The sequence below is a fragment of the Tasmannia lanceolata genome, unplaced genomic scaffold, assembly GCF_043159265.1.
Source record: "Tasmannia lanceolata isolate RefF3 unplaced genomic scaffold, GAP_Taslan_0.1 ptg000024l, whole genome shotgun sequence".
Taxonomy (NCBI): domain Eukaryota; kingdom Viridiplantae; phylum Streptophyta; class Magnoliopsida; order Canellales; family Winteraceae; genus Tasmannia; species Tasmannia lanceolata.
The window spans coordinates 13,222,594-13,235,292 of NW_027518701.1; the positions used below are offsets into that span (position 1 = coordinate 13,222,594).

General features: G+C 40.6%; 1 protein-coding gene across 4 annotated transcripts; it reads right to left on the reverse strand.

Annotated features, from left to right (window-relative positions):
- Positions 1 to 250: 250 nt before the first annotated feature.
- Positions 251 to 11,360, reverse strand: LOC143857208 (uncharacterized). 4 transcript variants are annotated; one of them, XM_077367620.1, is made up of 6 exons: positions 11,152 to 11,360; positions 9,433 to 9,538; positions 8,597 to 9,336; positions 7,563 to 7,628; positions 7,366 to 7,433; positions 251 to 1,208 (listed from the first exon to the last, which is right to left on the reverse strand). In XM_077367620.1, the coding sequence occupies exons 3-6, from the start codon at positions 8,793 to 8,795 to the stop codon at positions 1,014 to 1,016; spliced, it is 528 nt and encodes a 175-aa protein (XP_077223735.1). In that variant the 5' UTR covers positions 8,796 to 9,336; positions 9,433 to 9,538; positions 11,152 to 11,360; the 3' UTR covers positions 251 to 1,013. The 4 variants fall into 4 exon arrangements, 2 of the variants coding, with proteins under 2 accessions (XP_077223735.1, XP_077223734.1); XM_077367619.1 differs by having other exon boundaries at positions 8,597 to 9,538; positions 11,152 to 11,359; XR_013238524.1 differs by lacking the exons at positions 251 to 1,208; positions 8,597 to 9,336; positions 9,433 to 9,538 and having other exon boundaries at positions 1,223 to 7,433; positions 11,152 to 11,355.
- Between the last annotated feature and the right edge of the window lie 1,339 nt (positions 11,361 to 12,699).

The window sequence follows — 12,699 nt, forward strand, 5'->3', positions numbered from 1 at the left end:
GTTTATCTTGCCGCAAGAAAACAATTTATTTTGCTAAACTTATCCAACATGACTCAACTCCTATATAAGAATTGACCAGCCAGAGACTCAACTCCTATATAAGAATTGAACTGCCAGCATTCTTTTTCTTTCTTTCTTTCTTTCTTTTTTCTTTTTTTCTGAAAAACTAGATCTAACATTAATACATGAAGACATTTTCTTAAAAAACTAACACCAAAGTACAATACTAACAAAACAAATAAGCTCGCATTCCAACTCACAATTGAACAAAAAAGAAGCAAAATTATTAACTCCATCAGAGTTTCTCTAATACCTTGGCTTTGAGGGAAAAATCTTCCTTGTGGCTTCAATTTTCATTCGGGATTCAACTGCTACATCAGCAGCATCATGTTCTTGTCATGTTAAAATCATCTCTCATCCTCATTATAGATTACAACCTAATCCTCTGTCACCCAGCATTCATTTCATCCATGAAAACAGGGTCTCGAGGTTACAAGTTTGATGATCGTTGAATGAGGAGGACCATTTCTTTATATCGTACTTTTTAACAGTGAGAAGCTCCTCACTTTCACTAGAGGAAACATCCTCTACCAACGTTACATTATTTTCCCTCAATAAATCCCACAGAATTCAAAGGACTCATGAAGAAGTACATGACTCCCTGCTTTGGTGGTAGCTTAACAGCAAAATTTGTTCTGATGGCAGAAATCTTACCCTAGACGAGTTTATCTTTAAGGTTCTTTTTGACCAATGGACGGAACTGGTGATCCAGTGATCTTGCCGCAACCAACCATGCTAGAACAATAACCAGCAACATGCCTCCAAGATATGGTGTTGAATTTGGAAGAGAGACAAAGGTTAGGATGAGAAATTGTTGAATCAAGGCACCTCCAGATTTCCCCAAAAGAAGGGAAACAACATCAATTGGTGCTTTCCCTTTCACCTTTGTGTCTTCATCCCATGGGATGTAGGTAATCTTTTTGCAGGGATAAAATAAGGTATATTTTGAACTCTTACTGAAAATGTTCTGAATGGCTCCAACAGAAATGACTGCAAAAGGTGGAGTTAACCAAGTTCTCACCAGCATTGGAGACAGTGGATGACTGAATAGAACCAGTGAGAAAAACCCAACTCTTGTGAGAAGTAAAACAGTGGGGATCATGGTAGCCGCCACACCCAAATTTCCCCAGCACTGACCTGCCCACATTCTGTTCATAATGGAATCAACTGCCTCTTATTAAAAAGAATGATAAGGCATTCACAGGAAGTCCGACAGAACTGCAAGATCTTTATGAACTGTCGACCCAAGTATTTTACCAATATTCTCAATGAAACCACAAAATGAAGAAAAGAGAAAAATTTCTCAGGATATCAGACAATGAATCCATGAGCAACATTATTTGTAAGCGGAGATTATTTTAATTTAACCTTAGGCCCTGTTTACTTTGGACCTCCTTTGTAAACAGAAAATTGTCATGAGATATTTGAACTAGTTCTATGTTTTCAAGAAAGGATTTTATCTTGAAAAAACAATTTTGAGTCTCACCAAAAATGAGTGCACTAGATTATAGCAAGCAACCAGAGGGTTGTACATTCAGCCTTCTCTCACATGTGACAGTATTAGAATGCCTTCTCCAGTGGATATTTCTTGTAATCCAGTGGGTGTTTCTTGTAATCCCTTTATTTACCGCAGAGTGAAATCTTTTGAAGTGTTCTCCTTTGGATGTAGCCACACACGCACGTAAATCTTGTGTGCTTTTCTTGTGGTTTGGCTTGCATTTTATTTGTTCTGGCAAATCTACCTTGGAAACTTTGCGTACTGTTAATACATAAAACCGGAAACACACTTTTGGGTTTGGATTGTTTACGGGTCACCGCGGAAGGCTGTTTTGCGCCCCAATTTCATAATAGATGCTTCATGTTCAAGATGATCTCTAACAAGAAAAACATGTTATCATACCAAGCTTATCCAAGAAGACTCAACTCCTATATTAGAATTGACCTACCAGCATTCTATTCATAATGGAATCAACTACTTCTGAGTAACAAGAATGACAAGGCATGCACACGAAATCCGACAAAACTGCGAGATATTTAGGAACTGTCCATTGTAGTATTTTACTAGTATTCTCAATGTCACCACAAAATGCAGTAAAGATTCTTTGATTAGAAAAAATTTCTCACGCTACGATACAGATCTAGACAGCGATGGTGCCGGGCCGTAAGATCCCACATCGGAAAGAGAGAGAAATTACCTGGGCTATATATGTAGACCCTCCTCCCTATGTAGACATGTTTTCAGCATCCCTGCGAGGTGGGTTGGGTATGGTTAGTGCTGTTGGAAAACAAAACCTGGCAGGTTGAGACCCAGAACCAAACAATATTTACACAGTGGGGTCAGGGCATGACAAATTGGTATCAGATCCAAAGTAAACCCGTCTTGAAAACGGTATCTAATATGAGCGATCCCGCTACAACGTGTTAACTCTCCAAGGTAAGTCCGTTTTGAACACGGTAGCCCTTTCAAACCAAACTAAACACGTCTTGAAAACGGTATCTAATCTGAGCGAACCCGTTACGACGTGTTAGCTCTCTAGGGTAAGTCCGTTTTGAACACGGTAGCCCTTTCAAACCAGACTAAACCCGTCTTGAACACGATATCTAAATCTGAGCGAACCCGTTAGGACGCGTTAGCTCTCCAAGGTAGACCAGTCTGAACACGGTAGCCCTTTCAAACCAGACTAAACCAGTCTTGAACATGGTATCTAATTTGAGCAAACCGGTTACGATGTGTTAGTTCTCCAGGGTAAGTCTGTTTTGAACACAGTAACCCTTTCAAACCAGACTAAACCCGTCTTGAAAACGGTATTTAATATGAGCGAACCCGTTACGACGTGTTAGCTCTCCAGGGTAAGTCCGTTTTGAACACGGTAGCCCTTTCAAACCAGACTAAAGCCTTCTTCAAAACGGTATCTAAAATCTGAGCGAACCCATTACGACGTGTTAGCTCTCCAGGGTAAGTCCGTTTTGAACACAGTAGCCCTTTCAAACCAGACTAAACCCATCTTGAACACGGTATCTAATCTGAGCGAACCCGTTACGACGCGTTAGCTCTCCAGGGTAAGTCCGTCTGAGCACGGTAGCCCTTTCAAACCAGACTACATCCATCTTGAAAACGGTATCTAATCTGAGCGAACCCGTTACGACGAGTTAACTCTCCAGGGTAAGTCCATTTGAACATGGTAGCCCTTTCAAACCAGACTAAAACCGTCTTGAACACGGTATCCAATCTGAGTTAACTTGTCATGACGTGTTATCTCTCCAGTGTAAGTCCGTCTAAACAGTGTAATCATTTCAAACCAGAGTAAATCCATTTCCACATGGTATCTAAGTTTTAGTAAACCCGTTATCACACGTTAGCCAAATCCGAGCAAATCTGTTCCGTCGCGGGGCAAGTCTGTTTCACTGCAGTAACCCTCGAAATTGAAATTGGTCTGTTTCCATACAGTGATCCTGCAAATCAAATCAAAGCTCGAGCAAGTCCGTCTATGCACGGTATCTCGTCGAAATCAAGCACTGTTTAAAACACAGTATCAAATCAAGATCGTGCGTACGATCTATCACATCAATCACAAGGTGCCAAGTTGACATTCCAGTGATCAGTGTCCGCACTGGATGTCAAAATGACATCCCCAGAGGTCCCTCCCCAAATTAGGTGTCCTTAACCTGACCTAGAGGTCCCTCCCCAAGTCATGTGTCTTAAACCTGACTTGACCCTCCCGGTTGTTAGTAATAACGTCTATCCCAGGGCTCGTTCTAACGGTCGTATTTTCAAAACCCCGTCGGCGAGAGGTTTCCACTCAATGGCCTGACAGCAAGACTCCTCGGTGAAGGTTATACACCTGAGGATCCAATGTGAATCTTGCAAGCTTATCATTAGTCTCCATTGACAAAATTTTGTTGTCTCCTTACTTTGGCATTCAGGTGCCTTAAACCCTCTACCAAAGAGGGGCATATGTAGACACCCAATTTTGTCAAGGTAGTATTAATGATAGGTGACGCGAGAAAGAACCTTATGACGAGTTCCAGAGCACCAATTGTGTTTCTCTCAATCTCTCTTAAGGGTACCAAACGATTTCTGAAGGCCATTTTGAAAACTACTGACAAGCCTGTTTCCACACAGCACTCGCCTTTTACGGGACAAACTGGTAAACCCGTCTGCACCCGGTAATTCAATCGATAGGTTAACCTAGGGTTCGAGAGTATCTTTTAGGCACCCTTAAAGACACCCTGTCTCCCGAAAGCACCTGATTTCTGGTTTATTGGAATGCCCTTGACACTAGGAATCCAACATACCTCACCGCGTGCGAATCGGAGTCCAATCACAAGAGATATGGACAATCGAAGTTATCGGTAAGAGATAGAAACCACCGCCACCAGAAAGCCTGTTTAACACACCAAACGCCTTTTCTCGGCGAACCAGAAGTCTGTATCTTAGCACCCGACATTTACGGCATAAACCGATAAACCCATCTGCACACGGCATTCCCAATTGGTAGGTTAACTTTGGGTCTGAAACTCTCTTTTTGTACCAAAAGGACACTCAGCTTCCCGAAAACACCTGAATTCGGGTCCATTGGAAAGTTCTGAAAACAAGGAATCCAACGGACTTGACCGCGTACGAATCGGAGTCCAATTGGAAGAGAAATGGACGATCGAAGTTGCTGATAAAAGACGAAAACACTACGGAACAAAACAGGCAAAAGACGAAACAAGGGGGAGTGTGACATCACTCCACTTTATGGGAGTGATGTCACTCCCAAATTCATCTTAGACGAATTTGGGTTCGACCCAGATATTTTAAACCCCCTGGGTAAGTGTTTTTCATCCCTCTTCTCTCTCCCCCTGGTGCATACACCATTCTTTCGGTGTATTTCTCCCTTTTTTCAAACTCCGAACCCCAGCAGAAAATCAGACAGAAATACTAGTTAGCTTACTTTAGAAGAGAGAAAGTAGAGAAATATTAGGTAGCTCCTTTCGGATGTCAGCACTCCGCCGAATTTCCAAAGGTTCAGAGCATCTTTTCTTTTTTACGCCATTGTTTTACCGAATTTCGCAGAATTACGAGCTACTTTTCCATAGTAGCGTCGTTGTTCTGCTGAAATCTCGACGAACTCAGAGGCAATTCGTCTATACAATGTTGTTGCGCCACCGATTTCTCTGCAGCCTCGCAGGCTCCTTTTCAAAACACAGAGCGGTAGCACTGCCGAATTTCAGAGAACCCAACGCCTTATTATCAATATAGCACCGTTGTTCTGCCAAAATTTCGGCAATCTCCGAAGTCTCCTTCTCAAACAAGCGCGGTTACGCTGCCCAACTCTCCACTGGTAAGATAAAAACCTAAAAAAATGTAATCTAGTTACTTCTGCTGTTGGGTATTTACAAAACGAGTATAGGTGAACTTCATCGCCTTGATGTCAAGTCCCTCTACCTGCCTTTTATTAATTCTAGCACTTCACTGTTTTCTGTACTTTTACATTTGCACAGAAATCCCTACGGCGAAAGAGATGTCAAAGAGACTTGTTTCGCTACGGCCAAGCGCTCGAGACAAAAATCCCTCCGACTTGATTTTACTTTGTGCACTTTACTACTTTACGAAAGTAAGGTATGTGGTGGTGAATAAGTTCCCCGGCCCACGTCGAACTTATATAAACCCTGTTATCTTTCTTTTATTTTACTTTCTACGATTTACTGCCTTACGAAAGTAAGGTATGTGGTGGTGAATAAGTTCACCGGCCCACGTCGAACTTATATAAACCCTGTTATCTTTCTTTTATTTTACTTTCTACAATTTATTGCCTTACAAAAGTAAGGTATGTGGTGGTGAATAAGTTCTCCGGTCCACGTCGAACTTATATATAAACCCCACTATCTTTCTTTTGTTTTACTTTCTGTACAGTCATTTTCTGTTTGATTTAAGTTAACCCGTGTTGTGAGTAAGTTGTGATATCTGGATCTTCCGTAAGCAACTTACAATACCAATTAGGTTAACTATCGCTTATTTTCGACTTCTTTCACTACATTCGGAATTAAGCATAATCTAACAAGGGAAATCAAATCAAATCCTTTTATTTTAAATCCTTCCAAAATGCCAATTTAAGTTGAGAGACCGGATTAAACCAGGCAAGAGGGGTGCCTAAAACCTTCCCCAATTGTAACCACAACCCTTACCTGGATATCTGTAAGGACCATGCCTTAAGCAAACAGAGCAAAATATAAGGTTCTAGACCGAGAGCAAAGGAACCCCTGATTTCTATTCTTCCAAATGAAATTTGAGTCGTTACTCATTTCCTTGGAAGAATACACATGGGTCGTAGGCCCTAACCTAGGTGGCGACTCTGAGTTTTCTTTAACTTGTGAAGTTAGAACTACGGTCCTGAGTTCACAAGTAACGCAGATCAAATAACACCCCTTGAAAACCCGATTGTGGTGATCCCCAGTCATCCTGCGCAAACACGGGAAAAAACCGGCTCCCACACATACGTGAGTGAGTAAAGACTAGCTCCTGTAGAGGTACAAACCGATGTTCTGTATGCCCAAAGTGCAAATGGCAACTTGTTCGAGCAATCTCGGTAAGCCCTTGTTAGTTTACGGAGAATTGTTTTGATGTTCTTGTTGGCTGCTTCGACGACGTCATTAGTCTGTGGCAAATATGGCCATGATCTATGTAGTTGATTTTTAATTCTTCGAATAATGAGGCTAACTCCTTCTTGAAGTGGGAACCATTGTATGATATCAACTCATGTGGAACACCATATCTGCAAATAATGTTGGCCCTGATGAACTTCGCAACTGATGCTGAAGATATCGAAGTGTATGACTGAGCTTCGATCCACTTGGTGAAGTAATCAATTGCCACAAGTATGTACTCATGTCCACTAGATGACTTAGGAGAGGTCTTGCCAACGATGTCAATACCTCATACAAAGAACTGCCAAGGATAAGTGAGTGAATGGAGTTCTGAAGGAGGCAAGTGTATGAGATTAGCATGAATCTGACATAAGTGACTTTGTATAATGAGTTGTAGATTTTGAATTTAATTGATCAAAATCAAGGAAGCTTGGATCAAGGTAAATAGAGTCATAAATGGAGCATCACTCAAGTGCAAAGAACCTTAGAAGATCCAAGGAATGTAAAAGACTTGAAGAAATGGAGTTCAAGTTGAAGACCATTGAAGATCAAAGCATTCAATACAATTTAGAGTGTAATGTCCGATCCTTTGCATAGATTCAATTACAGGCATCAAGGAGGGCATAAGAAGCCCCAAACAGGACATGGAATGGGGCTTATAGGGGAAGAATATACCTCAAGATCGGAATAGTAGTAATAGGAGAGGGAGAACAGAAATGTCATTCTGTGACGGAGAGGACAGTCTCCCATAAAAAAACAAGAAATATGTGAGAGATGTAATATTCAATAACGTCGAAGCAAGGGAGAAATTAATCTCCCATTACGTCGAAGCCTAACAAAAAACATATAGCATGTGAAGCAAGGGAGCTTACATCTCTTACTCCGTACCAAATGTGACTGAAGTGTGCACGGGTGAGATCGAAGAAAAAGCTCTGCTTCTGACCCAAAAAACAAAGCCAAAAGTATCAGAGATCGATCATAACCCAAACACATTTTCACATTTACATCTCCTTTGAACTCCATAACAAGTGAAAATCCAACAGTTTAAATGTATTGGGTTTCATCAGATTCCAGTTCTGATAAAACCCAGTTCATCATTCGAACCCACATTTAGAACAGAATGCTCAAAATCTGTAGAAAAACACATCATATATGAACATAAAAAAACAAAAACAGGGGTTTTGGGTCCCAACACAAAGAGGGGTTTTGTTTATTGTGAAAGATGAACCCACATTAACAACAAAATAATGAGAAAGATGAACCCACATTTAGAACAGAATACTCAAAATCTGTACAAAAACAGTAATGAGAAAAATGAAGAAAGCAGTCCTTGCCCAAGGAAAAAATCACACAAATCCTTCAGCCCTTTCGACAAAAAAATGGGAAAAATCAGGGAAAGCTATGTCTGAGACTTGCATTAGCCATGAAAACCTAGCAAAAAAAAGGATCTTTCCTTTTGACCTCGAATCCCTCCAACTATAGCCCTCAAACCCACCTCGACCCAAATGACCCTCGCTCGGACCACTGCAAATAAATTTTTCGCTGGAGGGGGGGTTTCGCCGGGAGCACCACAGAGGAGAAGGAGAGAGAGGAGAGGTTGAGAGAGGGGGGTTTGCAAAAACAAAAAAAACAGAGGAGAAGGAGAACGAGAACGAGAGAGAGGAGAGGTTGAGAGAGGGGGTTTGCAAAAGGAAAGAAAAAATAGAGAAGGAGAACAAGAGAGAGGAGAGGTTGAGAGAGGGGGTTCGCAAAAAAAGAAAAAGAAAAAAAAAATAGAGGAGAAGGAGAAGGAGAAGGAGAACGAGAGAGAGGAGAGCTTGAGATAGGGGGTTTGCAAAAAAGAAAAAAAAAAAACAGAGGAGAAGGAGAAAAATCCGAAAGAGAGGAGAGGTTGAGAGAGGAGTACCTTTTACGGGATGGGGTTTTAGCCGGAGGGGGTTTTTCGCCGGGAGCACGACGGAGACGGCGAAGGAGAGAGACGGCGAAGAAGACGAGCTTTTTCTTTTTTGCTTGTTAAAACCGTACGAAGCTCTTTCCTTTCCGGAAAAGAAATCCAATATATTTATGTTGGAAAAAGAATCCTGTTGGAGTGGGAAAAACCCCATTTCCACGTAATATTTTCAGGGATTTAATCAGTATTATTTTTTCCCCTCGAAAGTAAGAACACCAGAATTCTGTCTTGTCGAGGTCTTGCCAAAGATGCCTTTCAGGATTTGCTTTCCAGGAAACACAACTGAACAGAGCCATAGGTAGCTGTATTTAGAAAAGCCTCGAATGGAGTTCATGCAGGCAGGAATTTCATATAAGAATAGTGGAAATTACTTTCAATTTCACTTCTCTAATCCCCTGTGCCAACGAAGCTAACTGAGGCCCAATTTCAAACACTTTTGGTGCAATATTTAAGAGCAAGATGGAACACGAACACAAGCAATTCACAACGACTTTTCTCTAAGCAAAATTCGAAGTGTTGGACTTCCTTCAGCTGACTTGTGTGAATTGGATCCAAACTTCATCCTGTAGTGGGCATTAATTCCAGGTATGAAATGGATCACATCATGTTCAAATTCTATCAGGTTCGTCGAAGACCTTCTACAAGCACACACACTTCAGTCCCAAAGAGTTACTGCAACTCGTCTCACCAATGCTCTTCAAAGTTTTAACAAAGCATGTACTAGCAACAGTTAGTTTAAATCATAGATGTTCATCAAGGGGGTTAAAAATGGTGTTGGAACCTCCATTTACCATGTGAATGCAGGGGCTGTGAATTCAACTAGCTAACTTGACTCACTCGAGTGTAATGACGCCCAGCAGGGTATTTTCCATCAGCAGGAAGCGAGTCAAAGTCCATCTGAGCATACATAAAGAGTGTAAAGTAGTCTCGAATTTTCAATGAATTAGGGAAATGCCATAACACAATAATTGTGACAATTGTGGCTTCACTTTCTTTCAAAACAACAACTGTCTTCCAAAGTATCAAGCCAATTGGAATTGGACCGCCTCTTGTCTTTTCAAAGGCTCAACACTAAGCAATATAGGTGACCCAAGTGCCTGCTTGCATTTGCCAAAATATATCCACTAGACTGAGATTATAACTGTTTTAAACGACATGGAATACAGAAGTGCTCCTAACCTTCAATTCCTTTAGCAAACAATGAGAGCACTTATTCGAGTGAAGACATTCATTGTAAGATGAATAGTACTGCTCAGAAACAACACCCTTTGAATCAATTTCACAAGTAGCATGTACGCATGATATTTAAAGGAACTTTTAAGGCTTTTCAAAATAGATGCGGGCTGAGCAAAGCAACACCAGTTCTCCTTCCAAATATTTCTGCTACAAAACTAATTATACAAACACTCCATTAAAACTGACTTGCATGAAAATTTTGACATTTTAAATTCTCTAATTGGGTCTGCCCAAGGTTCGCCAATGCCTTTCAAACTGAACTTCAGTTACCAAAGCGTGAGTTATGGCTAATGACTCTCTCTGCCTTCAAAGTCTCGAGCATATGGTGGGTTGTATCCTGCGACCAATTTCAAGGTGTGGCATGAGCAATAGGAGTAGATCAACTCATGATTACAGCTGTTAGTGGCTTCATTTCATTCAACTTAGCATTTTAACAAACAGTAATGGTCCTGTAATTGGAAATCTTCCTTTTAACGCTCGGTTGAATGTAATTCCTATTCCAGCCATCTATTCCATTTATTAAACAAAGAAAGGAACCAACATTCAGCTGTAATTCTAACTCAGATTTAATACTAAGGCAATCAATCCGTCAATCTAAAGGGCCATGGCACATCTGCTCCAGATTTATATCTAATGCAGCCTAAGTGTATGTGAATTTGGATCCGAATAAATTTTCAGTGGTTCGGAGATAAATTCAACGGTGAAACTTTCTCCATCTCTACACATTTAATACAGAAAAGACTGCAAACATGCTCTGCCAGAATTCAAAAGAAACCTCAGAAAACTTGTAAAACAAGAGCATTCTTGCATAAAACACCTTCTTAAAATGATGATTGGCTGCCCTTCATTAGAACTTGAGCAATGGCATCAAATCTTCTTTCTTTGTTTCTTTTTTTTTCCAGGAACTATAGGAATTTTAAAAAAAAATCTTCCATTTCCTGCTCTGATACAATTTGACGCGGAGAGGTTGCGGAAGCGTTTATGAGTTCTCCGCCTTGGGTTTCAAATGCAGATTTATAGGACAAAGTGGATTGATTTTGCAAAAACAATTTAGGGATTGGTTTTCGAACCAAAATATGGAATTTATTTCTCACCAAAACTAGGAAGGGAAAAAACAGATCTATAAGCAGAAAGTAAAGAGCAAAATAGAAATTCATATGATTTATAAAAGAAAGTAAAGAAGGATTATGCAAGAAAATGGATAGAATTTCCAAGATAGGAAAGGGAAAGTTACAACGCTTCAAGCGATCTTGAACTCGACGGGATTTACTCACCGTGAAGGTGTCGGATCTTGCACTCGACAAGAAGAACAGACAATCCGAAAAGAAAATGCACATCAATTTATGACGGTGCAAATCTGTAACGGATGAAACCTCCTTCTCCTCTCTTAGAACACCTCCAAGATCCCTACAAACTCCAAGTCTCCAAATATTATATTTTCCAAAACTAAAACTAATCCCTACCTAGCACCTATTTATAAACATTTCAGCCCTTGTGGCCCACACACTTATAATTATAGCCCACTCACACATTTATAATACTTCGACACACTACACACTTTTACAATATGTTGAGCACGTACTGTACCACATGTGTTCAAGCGACGCCAAGGCTTGGCTTGATCTACATCAAGTAGGCCTCGTGGGTTTAAGGACCGAACCACATTAAATCTTTAGTGCACTTCTTCTAACTCTCTCTTTATATTTCTTGCACTTAGATTTATCTTTCATGGTTTATTTTGTTAATTGATATTCTAACTTCAATTTGGGGGCTAAAATTGGTTAGTTGTTTTAAAAAGGATAAAAGTTTTTCACAAAACCCAATTCACCCCCCACCCCCTCCTTGGGTTGCCACCATTATACTTTGGCCTAACATTGCATTCCCAGCCTTTTATAAGAGAGATATTTATAGATGATTTAACATTGCTATTATTGTTTAAGAGAGATTTTAGGGATTTCTAAGCTATCTACAACTGAGGGTAAAATGGGTAAAAGAAATAATTGAAAGCTATTAATGTATTATGGGTAATTATGCAAATCTTGGGGGGATTCTAGTAATATGTTTTTATCCAGGGGTTTCTAGTAGTTTTCCCCTGGTATTTTCGATTTAGGATCATCAATTAAGGTAGGCCTGATCAGCTATGGACCAGAATCTTGGATGCTGATCACATCAACCCATGCAAGTGGTCCTAAGGACTGCGGCAAAATAATAATAATAGGAATAATAATAATAATTCAAAAGGTTACTTTTAGGATCAATGGTAAAAGTCAATATTTGGGTTCTAAAAGAAGCGATCAGGGCCATGCATGTGAGATCAAGACCGTTGATGGTGTAGAATAGACCTGGCAAACAGGTGGGCCGGGATGGCACCCAACCCATATGGGTCGGGTGGAATGGGCCGGGTCATTTATGACCCGGTATTTTACGGCTCACAATTTTGTGAACCCGGACCACACCTGTATGGGCCGGGTGGACCTGCAGGTCACCTGTTTTTTTTTTTCCTGTTTTTATTCCCACACTATGATAGGATGATCCAAACTGTCCGTATGATGGGCCATAATGTAAATAGGTTGTGCCTAAAAAAATCGTTTCCATAGGATGATCCTAGCCCTCTGATCTATGGAGGAATTGCATAGGATGGGCCTATGGAAATGATTTTTGGGGCACAACCTATTTTCGTTGTATTCCCTCACATGGACGATTTAAATCATCATATGATGTTGTCCGTACAGTACTTTCTGAAAAATACGGGACTATAAGGGCTTAAACCATATAAAATCTCGAGCATTTGGGCTTTTATGGGCACCCGCAGGTCCACCCGG

Coding starts and splice junctions, on each gene's coding strand:
- LOC143857208 (XM_077367620.1), bottom strand. CDS start 8,795: ATGGGGTTTTTCCCACTCCAACAGGATTCTTTTTCCAACATAAATATA. Junction 7,629..8,596: donor AAAACCCCATCCCGTAAAAG/GTACTCCTCTCT, acceptor TTTTTGGGTCAG/AAGCAGAGCTTTTTCTTCGA. Junction 7,434..7,562: donor TTTGGTACGGAGTAAGAGAT/GTAAGCTCCCTT, acceptor TTTTTATGGGAG/ACTGTCCTCTCCGTCACAGA.